The following is a 16717-nucleotide window of genomic DNA, read 5'->3' on the forward strand; positions in this document are numbered from 1 at the left end:
AATTGTCTTGTCTTCTCTTCCCATCAACAAAATACCAACAATACCTTTCAGCATCGTTGACGATTATTAGTGTCTGTACGGTCTTTGTAAATGTTCTGTGAAGCACTGCATGGCCACGGTGTGATCAGATGGGAAATTCTCTCTGTGAAAAGTGTTTTAGTGACATGCCAATCTCTGTCCAGCATAAAATAATCAATTTGGACTTTTATAAAGTGTGTAGTAATTCAGAGCATAAGTATCCAACTTGTACTTGTTGATCCGTCCAACTTCTACTTGTTGATCCGAGATGAAAGTAGCATGGAAATACATCTCCATTTCCAGGCTTCTACATCTTTAAGTTCAATAAAGAAAAGTGTAATCTCTATTTCTACTTAAGAGAAAGCAAAATGGGTCAAAGTAGTTCAGCAGCTCGCTGCGAGCCACGCTGACTTAATATCAGGGCTTGAGATACATCCCAGGAGTCCTGTTTAGCATTGCTTCGCTGGCCACCACCAGTCCTGTGTCCAGGTAGACCCTGCAAGGCATGGTGGAGCTGCCTTTGTATGTCCCATGCAAATCAACAGGGATATCTTGCAATCTAAAAATCGGAATATTCTGTATTTGGACTTCTGTGTGGCACTAGTCCATGGGAACAGTTAGCCATGAGTACTGAGAGTCTCCAAAAAAAGACACCTTGGGGTTTCTGATGGGAATAGCAGGCCTTCAGAGGAGCGCTCTGGCTGGACAGGAATGGCTCAGAGGGTTTTTTCTGAAAAATACTGAATCTGCAGCGTTGAGAGTTTGGTTTCCTTTGCAGCATAAAGTTATCTAGGACCACGCTGCTGCTGGGGGATTTCGATGGTGCCTCTGACCATGTCCTCCTGCCATCTCCTGCTTTCACCAGTCATTTTCTGTAGTGAGTTATTTTCAACCATGTTGCTGAGCTAATCGTAGCTAATTTTAATCAGCTTGTTCTTGGCAAGATCAGCCCCATGGTATTGGCTGTTGCCCCAACAGAGTTGGAAGGGGGACAGGGCGAGATATTTGGTGGTAGTGGGATCTTAGATGGGTTTAAAGAGGTTGTAAAATGGCACCCGGAGACACCAGTTTCTTTCATGGAAGAGCCAGAGATTTTCTGCTGGAGAAAACGTGAAATGGAAGGACTGAGGGAGTGAGAAGTCACAGCCCTTGTGTGCAGACAGCAACGTGAAATTGGTTACTTGGAGAGAAGAGCACTGAGAGAGAAACACCTACCAAGGGGATACGGCTACACCAAATCAGTCAAAAATCATAAAAATTCAGGGCGAGTACTGCTGTGGAGGAGCAGGACTAGATATCTCCTGGTGCTTGGGTCAGAGGATGGTCCCATCTCCAACAAGAGAAGTGTCCCTGCAGGCACAGGGTGATAGGAAGATGTTTTTACAGGCGTGATGACTCCAGCGTGCTCTGGTCCGAGATGAAAGTGCCAAAATGAAGAAGGAAGTTGATGAACTGCAGCCGGGAGCGTTGATTTGAAGATTGTGCCTCTTGGTGGGCGTCAGGCAGCAGCAGCACCGAGAGGCAGAGTGAGGCTCACATCTATAACGGCTGGTTTTCTGTACGAAAAATTCTTTGCACGTCAAATAAAGGCTTTTTTGCCCAGAAAAAAATCTGCCTGGGAGGAATCCAAGTGAAGGCAGATAATGTGTGTAAAGCTGAGAAAACTGCAGGAATATGGGGCATGTACCGTGGGCTTTGCCAGTGGCCATTCGGGGCTGCTACACAAAGGTGACCTTCCATCAAAAACCAGTTCCTCCATTGATTTTTTGGGGTTTTTTTTCATCTCCCACCCCCCTAGGAAAGAGGAAACTGCCAAGCCCCAGAATTCTCTCTTAGAAAGAGGATTATGTGCCCTATTAAATGGGGATTAATGAAATGAAGACGTCCTGGGAGCCAGGCTGCTGAACTCCTACCTCGGCTGGCCCAGGAGAGCTTCTCAGCTCACTTAACCCTTACCTGCCTCTGCTTCCCAGCCTGTGAATGGGAGGTGGATCTGGGGGTTCCCTGGAGATTCAAGAATCACAGAATGGTTAAGGGTTGGAAGGGACCTCTGGAGACATCTAGTCCAACCCCCTGCCAAAGCAGGTTCACCTAGAGCATGTTGCACAGGGTTGTGTCCAGGCAGGTTTGAATATCTCCAGAGAAGGAGACTCCCCCCCTCCCTGGGCAGCCTGTGCCAGGGCTCTGCCACCCTCACACTAAAGAAGTGCCTCCTCATATTCAGATGGAACTTCCCATGTTTCAGCTTGTGCCCATTGCCCCTTGTCCTGTCACTGGGCACCACTGCGAAGAGTCTGACCCCCTCCTCAAGAGAGTTGGGTCTGCGTGGAAGACACGTGTTCTGCTCTGGCAGGACACCACGGGCTTTCCAGACATTTATGGAGGAGCAGATGCTGCCACCAGCATTCATCTTCAGTGGAAAATCCTGCAATTTAGAGAGAAAAAGGTTGTGGTGGTACGTAGCATTTCCAAGCAACTCTTTGTCCACGGATGTCAGAGTGGTGTCTCCATGCAGCCGCCACGTTGTGTCGTGACAAAGCTCAGGAAGGTCGTTTTTGCACCTGCAATGAGGCTTCTGCCACAGGAGCATGGTGGGAGCGTTAATTTTTCCTGGGTGGTTGCAAGTGCTGGTGGGAGAACTGCAGACACATGCGGTAGAGGGTCTCTGCTGAGCTCCACCACCAGCCAACGAGCAGAGATGCTTCTGCCCAGGTTTGATGTTTGTATTTTAGGACACCTGCATGCCCCACCAGTAGGTTGATAAGAGCTGGCTTGGCAGTCGGGAGTCTTGAACGTTGGTGTAGGGAACATGCAAAGAGGAGGATGAAGGTGATGACACAGTCAGAAGTCTTTGACGTTGGTGTAGGGAATATGGAAAGATGATGATGATGATGATGCAGTCAAAAGTCTTTGGCATTGGTGTAGGGAATATGCAAAGATGATGATGATGATGGTGCAGTCAAAAGTCTTTGGTGTTGGTGTAGGGAATATGCAAAGATGATGATGATGATGGTGCAGTCAAAAGTCTTTGGTGTTGGGAATACACAAAGAGGATGATGATGGTGATACGGAACATGCAAAGAGGAGGAGGATGAGGATGATGCAGTGAGAAGTCTTTGACGTTGCTATGGGGAACATGCAAAGAGGAGGAAGATGATAATAGGAATATGGGGCACCGTGCTCTCAGCCAGCCCAGCTACCACAGCTCCCTGGCACTTCACCTGCTGCTCGGTGAAATCTGCTCCCTGTTTTTCCTTGAGTTGGAGTCTAATGGGGGTCGTCACACTTCCCACCTCGCTTGGGCACTGCTTGGGCCACCTGAGTGGCAGGAGGACTCTGGGAAATGCACGTGTTTGGGTTTTGTCCTTTGTATCTTTTCTTCTTTCCCAGACACCTCTTCATGGTACCCCAGTGGGTCCCTCTGAAGTGTTTGGAGCTCATCACCCTCCTTGGGTATGGCTGTGTGGCGAGATGTAGCAGGGGATGACCCAAAGTGGTTGGGATTGGGGCCACGTTCATTACGAGGAAGGTGTGTAGGACACAAACAATGAGACTCCTGATAAACTCCACGGGCTGTCACTAGCAGCAAGATTTTCTGTAATTATCAGAGGTTCTGGACTTAGAGAGGTGAAAAATAAGCCTTGGCTTAAAGTCTTTGATTACCCTGGTGACACTACAGCACGTCACAAAAATACCTAAGTAACGTCAGCCCATACAACCCCATGTATGAGTACAAGTTGGGGACAGACCTGTTGGAGAGCAGCGTAGGGGAAAGGGACCTGGGGGTCCTAGTGGACAGCAGGATGACCATGAGCCAGCAATGTGCCCTTGTGGCCAAGAAGGCCAATGGCATCCTGGGGTGTATTAGAAGGGGTGTGGTTAGCAGGTCAAGAGAGGTTCTCCTCACCCTCTACTCTGCCCTGGTGAGGCCGCATCTGGAATATTGTGTCCAGTTCTGGGCCCCTCAGTTCAAGAAGGACAGGGAACTGCTAGAGAGAGTCCAGCGCAGAGCCACGAAGATGATGAAGGGGGTGGAACATCTCCCTTCTGAGGAGAGGCTGAGGGTGCTGGATCTCTTTAGCTTGGAGAAGAGGAGACTGAGGGGGGACCTCATTAATGTTTATAAAAGGGCAAGTGTCATGAGGATGGAGCCAGGCTCTTCTCAGTGACACCCATTGACAGGACAAGGGGCAATAGGTGCAAGCTGGAACACAGGAGGTTCCACTTAAATATGAGGAAAAACTTCTTTACAGTGAGGGTGACCGAACACTGGCACAGACTGCCCAGAGAGGTTGTGGAGTCTCCTTCTCTGGAGACATTCAAAACCCGCCTGGACGCGTTCCTGTGTGACATGATCCAGCTAATCCTGCTGTGGCAGGGGGTTGGACTAGATGATCTTTCGAGGTCCCTTCCAATCCCGAACATTCTGTGATTCTGTGAAGGTGTGTCTGGATGTTCATGTCAGACTTTTAGCAGTGTTACAACTTCCATGTCCAAAGCCATTACCAGGTGTGTTTCCGTAGGCTGGAAGACACATGCATATTCTCACCAGCAGAGAACAGACAAGCTCTTAGGTGTCTCTTTTCACTGCAATTTTTAGATTCCCGTGACTGAATTGTTTTCATGTCTGTCCTTTCCAAGGCACTTTTTCAAAGGGCACCTCTACTTGCTCATCTGTCATGTTTTTATTAAAGCAGTAAGTCTCTGGCTTTCGCCACCGCCCTGAAATGTGTCATTAGGAGGAATGTGACTCGGGAGACTCGTGATTTGATAAAGAAGAGTTTTGTGCTTCTGAGTTGGAGGTTTAAAGCCAGATGAAATGGGCAGAGACCCAAAGTTGTTCTCTAAAAGAGGTTCACTATTTTTAGTACGTGGTGTTTTATGACGCAGTTACATTATAATTGTCATTAGTGGCTCTGCACTCTCCTCTTCCTTTTCCATCCTCCTTCTCCTCTATCCTCCTCCTCCTCCTCCATCCTCCTTCTTCTCCTCTGTCCTCCATCCTTCATCTTCTCCTCTGTCCTCCATCCTTCATCTTCCTTCTCCATCCTCTCCTTCTCCATCCTCCTCCTTCTCCATCCTCCTCCTTCTTCATCTTCCTCCTCCATCCTCCTTCTCCTCTATCCTCCTCCTCCTCCTCCATCCTCCTTCTTCTCCTCTGTCCTCCATCCTTCATCCTCCTTCTCCATCCTCTCCTTCTCCATCCTCTCCTTCTCCATCCTCTCCTTCTCCATCCTCCTCCTTCTCCATCCTCCTCCTTCTCCATCCTCCTTCTCCATCCTCCTCCTTCTTCATCCTCCTCCTTCTCCATCCTCCTTGTTCTCCGTCCTCCTTTTTCTCCATCCTCCTCCTTCTTCATCCTTCTTCTCCATCCTCCTCCTCCTCCTTCTCCATCCTCCTCCTTCTCCATCCTCCTCCTTCTCCATCCTCCTCTTCCTCCATCATCCTCCTTCTCCATCCTCCTCATTCTCCGTCCTCCTTTTTCTCCATCCTCCTCCTTCTCCATCCTCCTTTTTCTCCATCCTCCTCCTTCTCCATCCTCCTCCTCCATGCTCCTCCTCCTCCATCCTCCTCCATTACCAGTCATATTAGAAAAGCTGATGACTCTGTACGGTTCAAAGGCTTTTCCTTCTGTGCTTCTGGGAGATGGGGAGAGAGGAGCTTCCACAGCAATTTTCCATGGTTCCTCTGGTCTCATTATAAACATGAAGGTCTGCCGTGTTTGTCTGACCTGTTGCCTTCCCAGCACAATATCGATGAAGCAGCACTCCTCCGCTGAAGAGTCAAGCAGAGTAGCCTCACCTAAGCTGTCACGATGTGGTATTTGAGATGCCACAACATGGGCTTGATGAGGAATGACTTGAGCGTATGATTTATCCCTTGTACCTTTTTGGGGTCAGCAGGCCTTACTGGATCTTCAGAGAGGTGACTTTGTGATTATTTTTATTACAGATCTTGGATGATGGAGGAGATCTCACTCACTGGATTTACAAGAAATATCCCAACATGTTTAAGAAGATCAAGGGGATAGTAGAGGAGAGCGTGACTGGTGTCCACAGGTAACGGGATGGGCTGGACTGTGAGCACTGAGATGTTTGGACAAAAGCATCTTCTGCCTCAGGGCACTGGTAGCAAAAGATCCCCAAGCTGTAAGGTGCCACAGACTCAGCTGAACGTTGAACCTCCAAATACGTGGTCTGTGGTTTTCCCTCAGCACGGGCTTGGCTTTCCCATTAAGTCTCTCATATAGTGAAAGCGATAGACTTGGAACTACTGCTCTGAATTTCAGACGAGGAGTAGAAGCACCTACTGACCATTGCACGGCTGGAAAAAGTGCACAGGGTCTTGTTTTTCCACCTGGGAAACAGGAGCAATGGTTATCTCACCTCGTTTTGCAGATGAAAAAAGGAAGGGATGAGGGTGTTGCACAAGAAGGGATGGGCTTTGGAGGAAGCCCGAAGCGTAGTCCTCAACTCAATCTATGGGAAGAAGTGAGATTTGGGAAGAGGAAATGAGTCTCTAGTTGGGGTGGGAGTCTGGAAAGGGAGACCTGCTGAGATGCAGCCATATGACTGAGTGACATCCATTGGTCTGCAGCAGAAGCAGAGTTGTGATGGGGAGAAGTGGCTCCCAGGGTTAGGAGAGGTATCGGGGTGCTTTTCCAGTGGAGTTAGTCATATCACAGGTGACAGAAAAGAGGGGACTGAGAAGAAGAGCAGCAGACTCTGCTTTTGTCTTTATTTTTGCAAGAAGAAAGGCTTGGCTGCAGCTCTCGGAGCTGGCTGAGGGTTTGGCCAGAGGTGCAGGCAGCCCTCGAAACAGGGAAATGAAATATTTGAAACAAGGAAGTGACCGATTCAGGGTTGCAGCCAATGGGGTCAAGAAAAGGGCCTGATAATAACTCGTTGGAGCAAGTCCAGAGGAGGGCGACCAAGCTGGTGAAGGGTCTGGAGGGTCTGACCTCCGAGGAACGTCTGAGGGAGCTGGGGGTGTTTAGCCTGGAGAAGAGGAGGCTCAGAGGTGACCTTAGTGCAGTCTACAACTACCTGAAGGGAGGTTGTAGTGGGGTGGGAGTCGGCCTCTTCTCCCAGGCAACCAGCGCTAGGACAAGAGGACACAGCCTCAAGCTTTGCCAGCGGAGGTTCAGGTTGGCCATTAGGAAGCATTTCTTCTCAGCAAGGGTCATTAGCAATTGGAAGGGGCTGCCCAGGGAGGTGGTGGAGTCACCATCTCTGGAGGGGTTTAAGAAAAGCCTGGCCATGGCACTTAGTGCCCTGGTCTAGTTGCCATGGTGGTGTCAGGTCAATGGTTGGACTCGATGATCCCAGAGGGCTCTTCCAACCTGATTGATTCTGTGATTCTGTGACTATTTTCAGCACTGGGAATCGTTCCCAATATGGGCAAAAGAGACGTGCGAGAACAAAGCAGTGTTAGGAACTGTTCCCCACAGTCTCGTGCCAGGAGCGAGGTTGTTTTCTGAGGTTGCCGGTATCGATGCGTGCGGGGAACGTGTGCCCCTTTCCTCCAGGGGACAGGCAACGTGGGGACTGAGCCTCCCCAGGTGACAAAGTGTGACTGGGGAGAAATCTGGAGGTGGTCTGTAGAGACTGACCAAGGGAGCAGGTTCTCCTTGCCAAGGTGTGGGGCAGGGAAATGATTTTCAGATCCTCTTCATTGCTGTAGTGTCTCATTAAGATTCATTTTTAGTGGCTTTGCTGCTGCCAGGAGTTCAGTCTGCTCTCAGAAGTAGGAGGTCAGGTTGGTGTCTTCCCCACCCTGGTTGCTTCTTGCTCTACGTCTTGGTGATTACACTCTTACTGCTGTTCCAATGGATGTTTTGCTGCAGGTGTTGATTGCAGCAGCTTCACGTTGCTGTGAGTGTTACCCTTCTGTGGCCATTCCTGTTTATCTCGAGCTGTAAGAGCTTGAGGGATTACAGGAGCTCTCATCCTGTGCTATCTGAAGCACGATTTGGGGGTTTTGTCCTTTTGAGGACATCAGAGGATGGTTGTAATATCAACAGTTATGAGGCATGTGGAGTCTAGAGCACCTTCTAATCTTCTATTTGGTGTTTTTATGAAAGGCCTCTTGCCAACCTGGTAGTTCTTCAGTAGGGAAGATTCCTCTGTGGAAGAAGAGTGAAATGAGGAGATCCTATGAAGAGGTTATCTTTGACCCTCCAGATGGGTACTGCTTACTCCAGCACAACAAGACCTTGAGAGCACACAACAGTAGATTGTAGGGAAATATTTTTCCATTGATCATCTGTTTCTCCCCGTATTTGTAACAGGCTGTACCAGTTGTCCAAAGCGGGGAAGCTCTGCGTCCCAGCCATGAACGTCAACGACTCAGTCACAAAGCAGAAGTTTGACAACCTGTACTGCTGCAGGGAGTCCATCCTGGATGGGTACGTACATGGCCACCCAAACGGGGCTGTGTCCCTTGCTCGGGTCGCGTTGGACCCCACAGGGTACTGGGTCCATGGGTCTGTCCTACCTGCCAGTTTAGATCCTTTTAGATCAGTTGATGTGTCAGAGGAGAACAAAGACCCTTTATTACCTCTGGTCCATCCTGTTTGTGTCATAGATGGGAATCTGCAAGGAATTTTGGGACAGCAGCCGTGTCTCCACAGGTCAGAAGGTCCTAAGACTTATTTGTGCAATTGTATGTAAAGCTCTACAAACATATGCACACCAGAAAACAAACGTTGAATTTTGTGTTTGTAGGATAATGATCTTGCAGCAGAGACGTCAGCATCTCCAGAAGTCTGGAGTCAATATTTTTAGCCCAGCTACATGTATGAGTGGGGCACATTGCTTAAATTCTGCCTCTGCTCCTCTTTTTGTGGAAAGCATGTCAGAACTCCTCACATATGGCTACAACACTCCTTCCTGTTCCTCTTACCTTTGTGGCATCAGGATAAAACCCATCTTTGTCTTGTTGTGTGCGTGTGAGTCAACCAACTGTTTCATCACAACGTTTTTTTGACTTTCTAGTTTCCTTTTTTTGTTCTCTCCTGTGAACATACAATAAACCAAAGGAAAGAAAACAGAAGAGGTTGTGGTAGACCGAGACTTATCTCTTAACAGTTACATGTCCAAAGTGTAGACTTGAGTCTGAGGTTTAAACCCTGTCCTTCAGCTGAGCTTAATAGGTGCAGAAGCAGGGCTGAGGAATACTTTATCCACCTCTCCCCACCCTGGTCCTGCAGGATTTACAGCCACGTGCCATACAAGCAAGCAGAAGAGTGTTTGCACCCCTGAGTGCTCCCTCCCACCCAAAAACCCCACCAGGCAGACCGTGGCACTGGGACCACCTCTGCAGCATCCCGATGGTGCTGTACTTTTTAGGATCGGACAGGAATCGGTCACTGATGGATACGTGGGCACTGGGAACAGGATGTGTCTTCTGAGATTGTTGGTCTTGAGATGCAGTGCAAAATCACAGAATCACAGGATCAACCAGGTTGGAAGAGACCTCTGGGATCATCGAGTCCAACCATTGCCCTGACACCACCCTGTCAACTAGACCATGGCACTAAGTGCCATGTCCAGGCTTTTCTTAAACCCCTCCAGAGATGGTGACTCCACCACCTCCCTGGGCAGCCCCTTCCAATGGCTAATGACCCTTGCTGAGAAGAAATGCTTCCTAATGTCCAACCTGAACCTCCCCTGGCCAAGCTTGAGGCTGTGTCCTCTTGTCCTATCACTAGTTGCCTGGGAGAAGAGGCCAACTCCCACTTCACTACAACCTTCCTTCAGGTAGTTGTAGACTGGAATAAAATACTTGGAGTTGTGATCTAGAGAGAGTGTAAATCTCAGTGATTTTTTTTTCTCTCTCCCTCTCTTTTTCTAATTTTTTTTGATGGAATTGAGTGTCCGTGTCCCCACCACCTCCACCGCCAAATTTTGTGAAAGCCAAATGAGATTAGGAGAAGTTTTATTTTTACAGTTCAGTCTATGACATATTGCGTCTGGTAGTGGTCCCAGTAGACAAGTAAGCAGAGAAGCAAGCACAAATATGACTTTCCGGACTGGTGTTGATGCTGACGAGATGAATACCAGAAGAAAGATTGCCTGCTCTGTGCCAGGTAGCTGTGGTGTGGAGGAGGGACCCTCCATGGAGAAGACAGCCTGCTTCAAGAGAAAAGACTTTTTTCATGCTCATAACTTGGTATGGCTTAAAGTTTAAACAAGTCTCGAGATCTGCACTTCTTGGTTCCTTGCCGACGTAGAGATGTCTCCTTCTGTTTAATCAAAGTCCATCTGGCAGTGCTATTGGTGTTCAGTTGTGCTACTGCTGCCTTCAGTCTGGTAGCACCAGAGGTTCTCAGAGACCCAACGTAGGCTTCCCTGTTGATGGCAGACTCTTCTCTAACGTCTTTCTCCCAAATATTTGTGGGATATGTAGTAGAGTGCCTCATTTGTCACCTCGGCTTTGAAGTGATCTTCCTGGTAGTGGTCATCTTGACCAGGAGAAGTGAAGAAGACTCATGTTTGTAAAACCTGTGTGTCCAAATACAGGGACATGAAGGAGGTATTTAAAAGCCGTGTAGATGTGGTGCTGAGGGACATGGTTTAGTGGTGGCCTTGGCAGTGCTGGGTTAACGGGTGGACTTGGTGATCTTAAAGGTCCTTCCCAACCCAAACGATTCTACGAGTCTATGAAGATGGTCTTTAAAATGTGTGCAAGTGCCGTATGAGTTAGTGAACCACCAAATACGCTTCTCTGGGTGATCTGCTGCACGTGCGGTTTCTTCCTCACATTTCCATCACACTTTGTTCTAAAGGACTAAATTATGGGCTCCTTGTCAAGTCAGTGGTGATGGTATCAGGCTCTTCCGTGCCAAGATGTTTTATTGCAGAACCTGACACTGCAAACAACCCGTGATTTCTTGCTCTTCCTGCCCATCAAAACTGGAAAAGTTCTATCAAAATCATCATCTGGTCTCCAAAATATGTACAATCTGTGAAGCTGTGATGTGGAGCAGCGTACTCCAAGATGCAATGTGTTGCTAATTGGGCTTTGCTAGAAGCAATAATGTGAAAAATGAGGGTGGTGAAACATGGGAGCGGGTTGGCCAGAGAGGTGGTAGATGCCCCATCCCTGTGAACATTCAAGGTCAGGTTGGACGGGGCTGTGAGCAACCTGATCTAGTTGAAGATGTCCCGGCTCATTGCAGGGGGGTTGGACTAGATGGCCTTTAGGGGTTCCTTCCAACCCAAACCATCCTCTGATTCTGTGAAAACATCTTGATGAAGTAATTCTTCTAATTAAGTAGCCTTTCCTCCTTTATTATGGCCGTGCCTCTGCTCTGCGGTCACAGGGTTCAAGACACACAAGGCAGCCTCCATCATGGGGGTCAGCTGCCCGGTGAAGTGTTTCCCCCAGATTTTCCGTGTCCGAGGACACAACTTTTAGCTCCATGTTCCACGTGTAGCAGATGCTGTCAGTGACTAAGAAACGTTAAAATCTTTAAAATCTTCTTGATCTTCTTGTCTTCAGTTGCGATGGATGATGAACCTCATGGGGAGGTGAGTTGGGATTTAAGTCTGGCCTAAAAATGGGCCAAGGGAAGTCTGAGCAGAGGAGCAATTAAATCTGCGGTGGTTTTTATCGAAGTTCTCTCAGAAATGTAAGGGAATTTCACCTTCCCTGCACTGCTAACCTATTTACTCGTGTGCTAAAAATAGCCTGGAATGTAGGACACTCTTAGGGAGAAACCAGAAGGAAACCAAGTGGAAGGGAGAGCTTTATTTGTGGAAAGCACTGCGGTTCTGGCAATAAATTACCACTTTTCTGATCCTCCTGTAGTTATTTCGGGGGGCAGGGAGGGATATTTTGACTTTTAAAAGAAAAAACATTAGGAAAAACATATTTTTGGTAAAGATTTTAAATATTTCTGGAGTATCAAAACAAAGGGATCTGACAACAACAACAAAAAAACACAATAAAAGGGTTCCAAACCCCAACTCCTTCCTCTTTGTTGCGTTTCACTGGTAGCACCCACCCTAAAATCAGTTTTTAGGTGCCCTTCGGCTCCTCTCTGCCCCCAGAATTGCTGTGTGTCCTCAGGGGTGCAGGATACAACCGGGGGGTTTAGGAGGAGCAAACTGAGGAGGACCTTCCTTCGCAGCGTCGTCAGTGGGAGAGATCTTAGTGCTGGTCTTTAATTGTTTTTTTTTTTCTTTTTCCTTAGCCTTAAGAGGACAACAGACATGATGTTTGGAGGCAAGCAAGTGGTGGTCTGTGGCTACGGGGAGGTAAGGGGTTTGTATTTTACACGTGGGTGCTGCATCCTTTGCGTGGCTTTATCTGACGGGGCTTTTCCGTCCTCGGGGCTTTTCTCTGCAGCTGCAGGTATCTTCAAACCTGGTGGGTTTGCCAATATTCAGATATTAATATATAATATTTAAGTATTATATTTATATATTATATGTATATACGATATTTATACTATATATAATATTTATACTATATATATTATATTTATATACTATATTTATACTATATATATTATATTATACTATTATTATATTCTATTTAATATAATATTTTAATATTAAAATATTCTGAGGCAGGGTTCTGCAGATGTACCGTGCAGCTGCAGCGTTGCATGCTGAAACGTGGTCAAGAAAGATAAATTAATCTTGACTTACCCCTCTGCTTTCACCCCCAAACGGAGGAATCCTCTCTCGAGGCGAGACTGGGATATTCACCCTTCGGCAGTTCTTGTCAGGACCAGTTAACACCAGTTATGGTGGCCCGTATTGTACTGGGACTCTTTTTTTTTTTTCCCAAGAGCTGAAATTGGACAAATCTCTCACGTGCAATTGCATTTTTGGGGAAACCTTGATCGTTCGACTGTTCCCCTGAGTTCCCCCGTGAGCTGCCAACCGTATGTGCTGTGTAAAGGTTAAAGCTCATTAACCCTCAGAGATTAATGAGCTTAACCCTCATTAAGCTTCCTACAGAGAGTGAACGTTACAGGAGACTCCAGCTTTCCCTGAGATAAGCACAATCTCTCGTTGTCATGGTGCTTTATGGATACCAGGATGTTTGGGTGGGAAAACTTTTTTAGTACTTCTCTTAGCTAAGCTGGGCCTGACTCAGGTCCTGGATTACTCCAAATCCAGGAATTTCACACACCCCAAAACTGAGCGTATGCAACCAGAGTTGCTAAGAGGGTTGCAAAGGGCTTGTGGGGCTGCAGAGGAGACGCCTGGCACTGTACATTCCCCGTAAGCCTCCCACAGCCGTCTTGGTGCTCGGCGTCTCCCCAGCTCTCAGCATCTCACTCTTCCTCTGTGCTCTTCTCCCTCCCCAGGTCGGAAAGGGCTGCTGTGCTGCTCTGAAGGCCATGGGCTCCATAGTGTACGTGACAGAGATCGACCCGATCTGTGCCCTCCAGGCCTGGTAAGCAGTCGCACCGAGCCCGGCTTCTTCTTTAGGGTTTGTTTTTTTTTCCCCAGGAAAACCATGGCCAAAGGCTGCTCAGCAGTGGTCCCTCCTGAGAGGGATGCTGGTGAGGGGTTCGTGGCTTCTCTTCACCCTTGGAGGGACCCACAGCTCTCTCCTACAGCCAGGAACAACTACCTGAAGGGAGGTTGTAGCCGAGTGGGAGTCGGCCTCTTCTCCCAGGCAACCAGCGACAGGACAAGAGGACACAGCCTCAAGCTTGGCCAGGGGAGGTTCAGGTTAGACATTAGGAAGCATTTCTTCTCAGCAAGGGTCATTAGCCATTGGAAGGGGCTGCCCAGGGAGGTGGTGGAGTCACCATCTCTGGAGGTGTTTAAGAAAAGACTGGACATGGCACTTAGTGCCATGGTCTAGTTGCCATGGTGGTGTCAGGGCAATGGTTGGACTCGCTGATCCCAGAGGGCTCTTCCAACCTCATTGATTCTGGGATTCTGGGATTCTGTGAAAGGGTTCCTGCACTAAAGCATCCCCTGGTTTATCTGTATCCCACGTGCCAGCTTGCAGAATCATAACCACGGTGGCCAAGAGTTTAATGATGCAACTTGAAAGAGTTTAACAATATGGCTTGAAAGGATGTGAGGAGTGAACTGCGACCTTTGGAGAGCAAACTCAGGCTTTGCTGTGCTGTGCACACACCTCACCCAAGGAGGATTTTGGTTTCTGTGCTCACCCACCCCTCCCAAACCTCGCTAACGCTGGGACCCTGACGCAGGGCTGAAAGCGCACGGCTCTCCCCTTGCGCGGGCACGTTGCAATTACCCCCGAGCTCGTTTCCTCCAGGTAAAGGTTTTGGAGCAGAGATGCTGCTCCTGCATCCCAGGGTACGAGATGGGATGTGCCTGTGAAAGCAGAGCCCCAAAAACACCTGGAGCCTTAAACCCACAGCCTGTTCCTAACAGCAAGCTATTGTGGTGAGGAAACTAATGAGCCCTGCTTAATTAGCAGAGCTGATCAGCTTTGGGTTTGCTTTGTGACCTTCACGAGTGGCACATCCAGCACCTGTACCCTTAATTGTGAATTTGGTCGTTGGCAGCAACCCCTTCCCTGACTGCACGAGGCAACACTGTGTGACCCCTCTCGTAAGGAGTTTGCAATGGGGAAGAAAAAAACAGTAAATGGGACATAGAGCAGAAAAAAAATACTCTTTTTTTTATAGTAACTATGATTTTGCAGCTTGTGAGGGTCACAGAAGTGAGTTCTCAGGAGGACTGTCAACAAATCCTAAAAAAAAATCCTGCCCTTGTTATCCAACGCGCTGAATACACCTGGCTGGGTGAAGTCAGGAGAGACTCGCTGAGTGCTCAGCACCTCTAAAGATCGTATAGGTGCCTAAATGTGGATTGCAAGGTTAATGATAGACATCACAGGATCACAGAATCCCAGAATCAATGAGGTTGGAAGAGCCCTCTGGGATCATCGAGTCCAACCATTGCCCTGACACCACCATGGCAACTAGACCAGGGCACTAAGTGCCATGGCCAGGCTTTTCTTAAACCCCTCCAGAGATGGTGACTCCACCACCTCCCTGGGCAGCCCCTTCCAATGGCTAATGACCCTTGCTGAGAAGAAATTCTTCCTAATGTCCAACCTGACCCTCCCCTGGCCAAGCTTGAGGCTGTGTCCTCTTGTCCTATCGCTGGTTGCCTGGGAGAAGAGGCCGACTCCCACCCCGCTACAACCTCCCTTCAGGTAGCTGTAGACATCTGTGGGTTTGGGGTGTTTGCATTGGTTGTAAGATGATCTAAATCCTATCAGAAAGGATTCTGGAGCAGGAGGGCGTCTCTGCATCTTCTGGAGGTACTTTGCAGGAGTAGCAGCTTTAAAAAAGCCGTCTCGATTGCAAATGGGGATTTGCAGATGTGGAGGCCTTGACACAAGATGTGAAACCCCCAAAATCTCTTTTCACTTCTCCCCACAACAGTCCCAAATCCTCCAGGTTGACTCCAGAAACCCTCCTAATGGTCTGGGGTACATGGTTCCTCGCATGCTGCCTTGCTCTTTTCCAGTAGAATATTAAAATGAGTATCTGAGAATCAATTAATGCGTTTTTTTTTTTCTATTTTTGGCACGTTTTTACTGCTTCTCAGACTACTTTTTCCCCCCCTCTCCTCTTAGCATGGATGGATTCCGGCTCGTGAAACTCAACGAAGTCATCAGACAAGTTGACATCGTCATCACCTGCACAGGTAGGCGTTCCCCAGGGAAGGAGGATGGGTCATCAGGGATGCACACCCTGTAATCGGGTCCATCTTTTTTCCAAAAGAAAGGGCAAAACGATGGGGGAAAGTGACCGTGGGTGTTTATTGTGGATATCGCTGTCTGGCAGGCAACAAGAACGTGGTGACCAGGGAACACCTGGACCGGATGAAGAACAGCTGCATCGTCTGCAACATGGGACACTCCAACACCGAGATCGACGTGGTGAGCGCAGGGATGTTGGTCGGGAGTGGGGATGGCACAGGTGGGGACCCTTCAGCAGCAGGGTCTGACCCGTGCCACTTGAGCAAGCATCTGGGAGGAGATAGAATAATCCATCGCTCCCCGAGTCTTGGCAGACACTGGCAGACGTGTTGTCGTCATTCCTGCAATCCCAAAGGATGCCAGCAAGCCAGAGAAGCTGCTCCAGCTTCCAGCGTAGTGTCTGGTATCCACCAGCCTCATTCCTTCCCCCAGAGAGTCAGGGAATCACAGAATCACAGAATCAACCAGGTTGGAAGAGCCCTCTGGGCTCATCGAGTCCAACCATTGCCCTGACACCACCATGGCAACTAGACCGTGGCACTAAGTGCCATGTCCAGTCTTTTCTTAAACCCCTCCAGAGATGGTGACTCCACCACCTCCCTGGGCAGCCCCTCTCCAGCCCAGTCCCTCTGCTTTCATGTTACCATACCATTAAGACCCAGCTAAGAGTTCAGCTTGGTGCCACACAGCACGCTCAAGCCCACCATGCTTTACCGAACAGCACTGAAATTGGCTGGTCTGTGCTTGGAGAGAAGGAGAAAAACAGGAGAGTCTTGTCTGAAGGTCAGTGGAGAATTGCTGGGCCAAACCCAAGGGTTTAAAGCCATTTTCTGAGCTCTCAAGCCCACCTGGCTGGGAAGAAGTGGTCACAGCCATGTGGTTGGTGACCATGAATCCTCTTCAGCCAGAGGAGCTCGAACAGTAGTTGTTGCTGGGGCTTTGATCTGTTGTAATCATAAAAATAGCTCCAGGTTATGAT

General features: G+C 48.5%; 1 protein-coding gene across 2 annotated transcripts in view; it reads left to right on the top strand.

The window, feature by feature from the left end:
* AHCYL2 (adenosylhomocysteinase like 2) overlaps window positions 1-16717 on the top strand; it is a 122075-nt gene that overhangs the window by 97566 nt on the left and 7792 nt on the right. Inside the window, exons 7-12 of one of the 2 annotated variants that reach the window (XM_068400882.1) lie at window positions 5971-6077; window positions 8309-8425; window positions 12218-12281; window positions 13346-13434; window positions 15613-15683; window positions 15824-15918. In XM_068400882.1, the coding sequence (XP_068256983.1) occupies window positions 5971-6077; window positions 8309-8425; window positions 12218-12281; window positions 13346-13434; window positions 15613-15683; window positions 15824-15918 (543 nt within the window). The remainder of the gene's footprint in view (window positions 1-5970; window positions 6078-8308; window positions 8426-12217; window positions 12282-13345; window positions 13435-15612; window positions 15684-15823; window positions 15919-16717) is intronic. The other variant, XM_068400883.1, reaches the window with a different exon arrangement.

The sequence above is a fragment of the Nyctibius grandis genome, chromosome 5 (genome assembly GCF_013368605.1).
Source record: "Nyctibius grandis isolate bNycGra1 chromosome 5, bNycGra1.pri, whole genome shotgun sequence".
Taxonomy (NCBI): domain Eukaryota; kingdom Metazoa; phylum Chordata; class Aves; order Nyctibiiformes; family Nyctibiidae; genus Nyctibius; species Nyctibius grandis.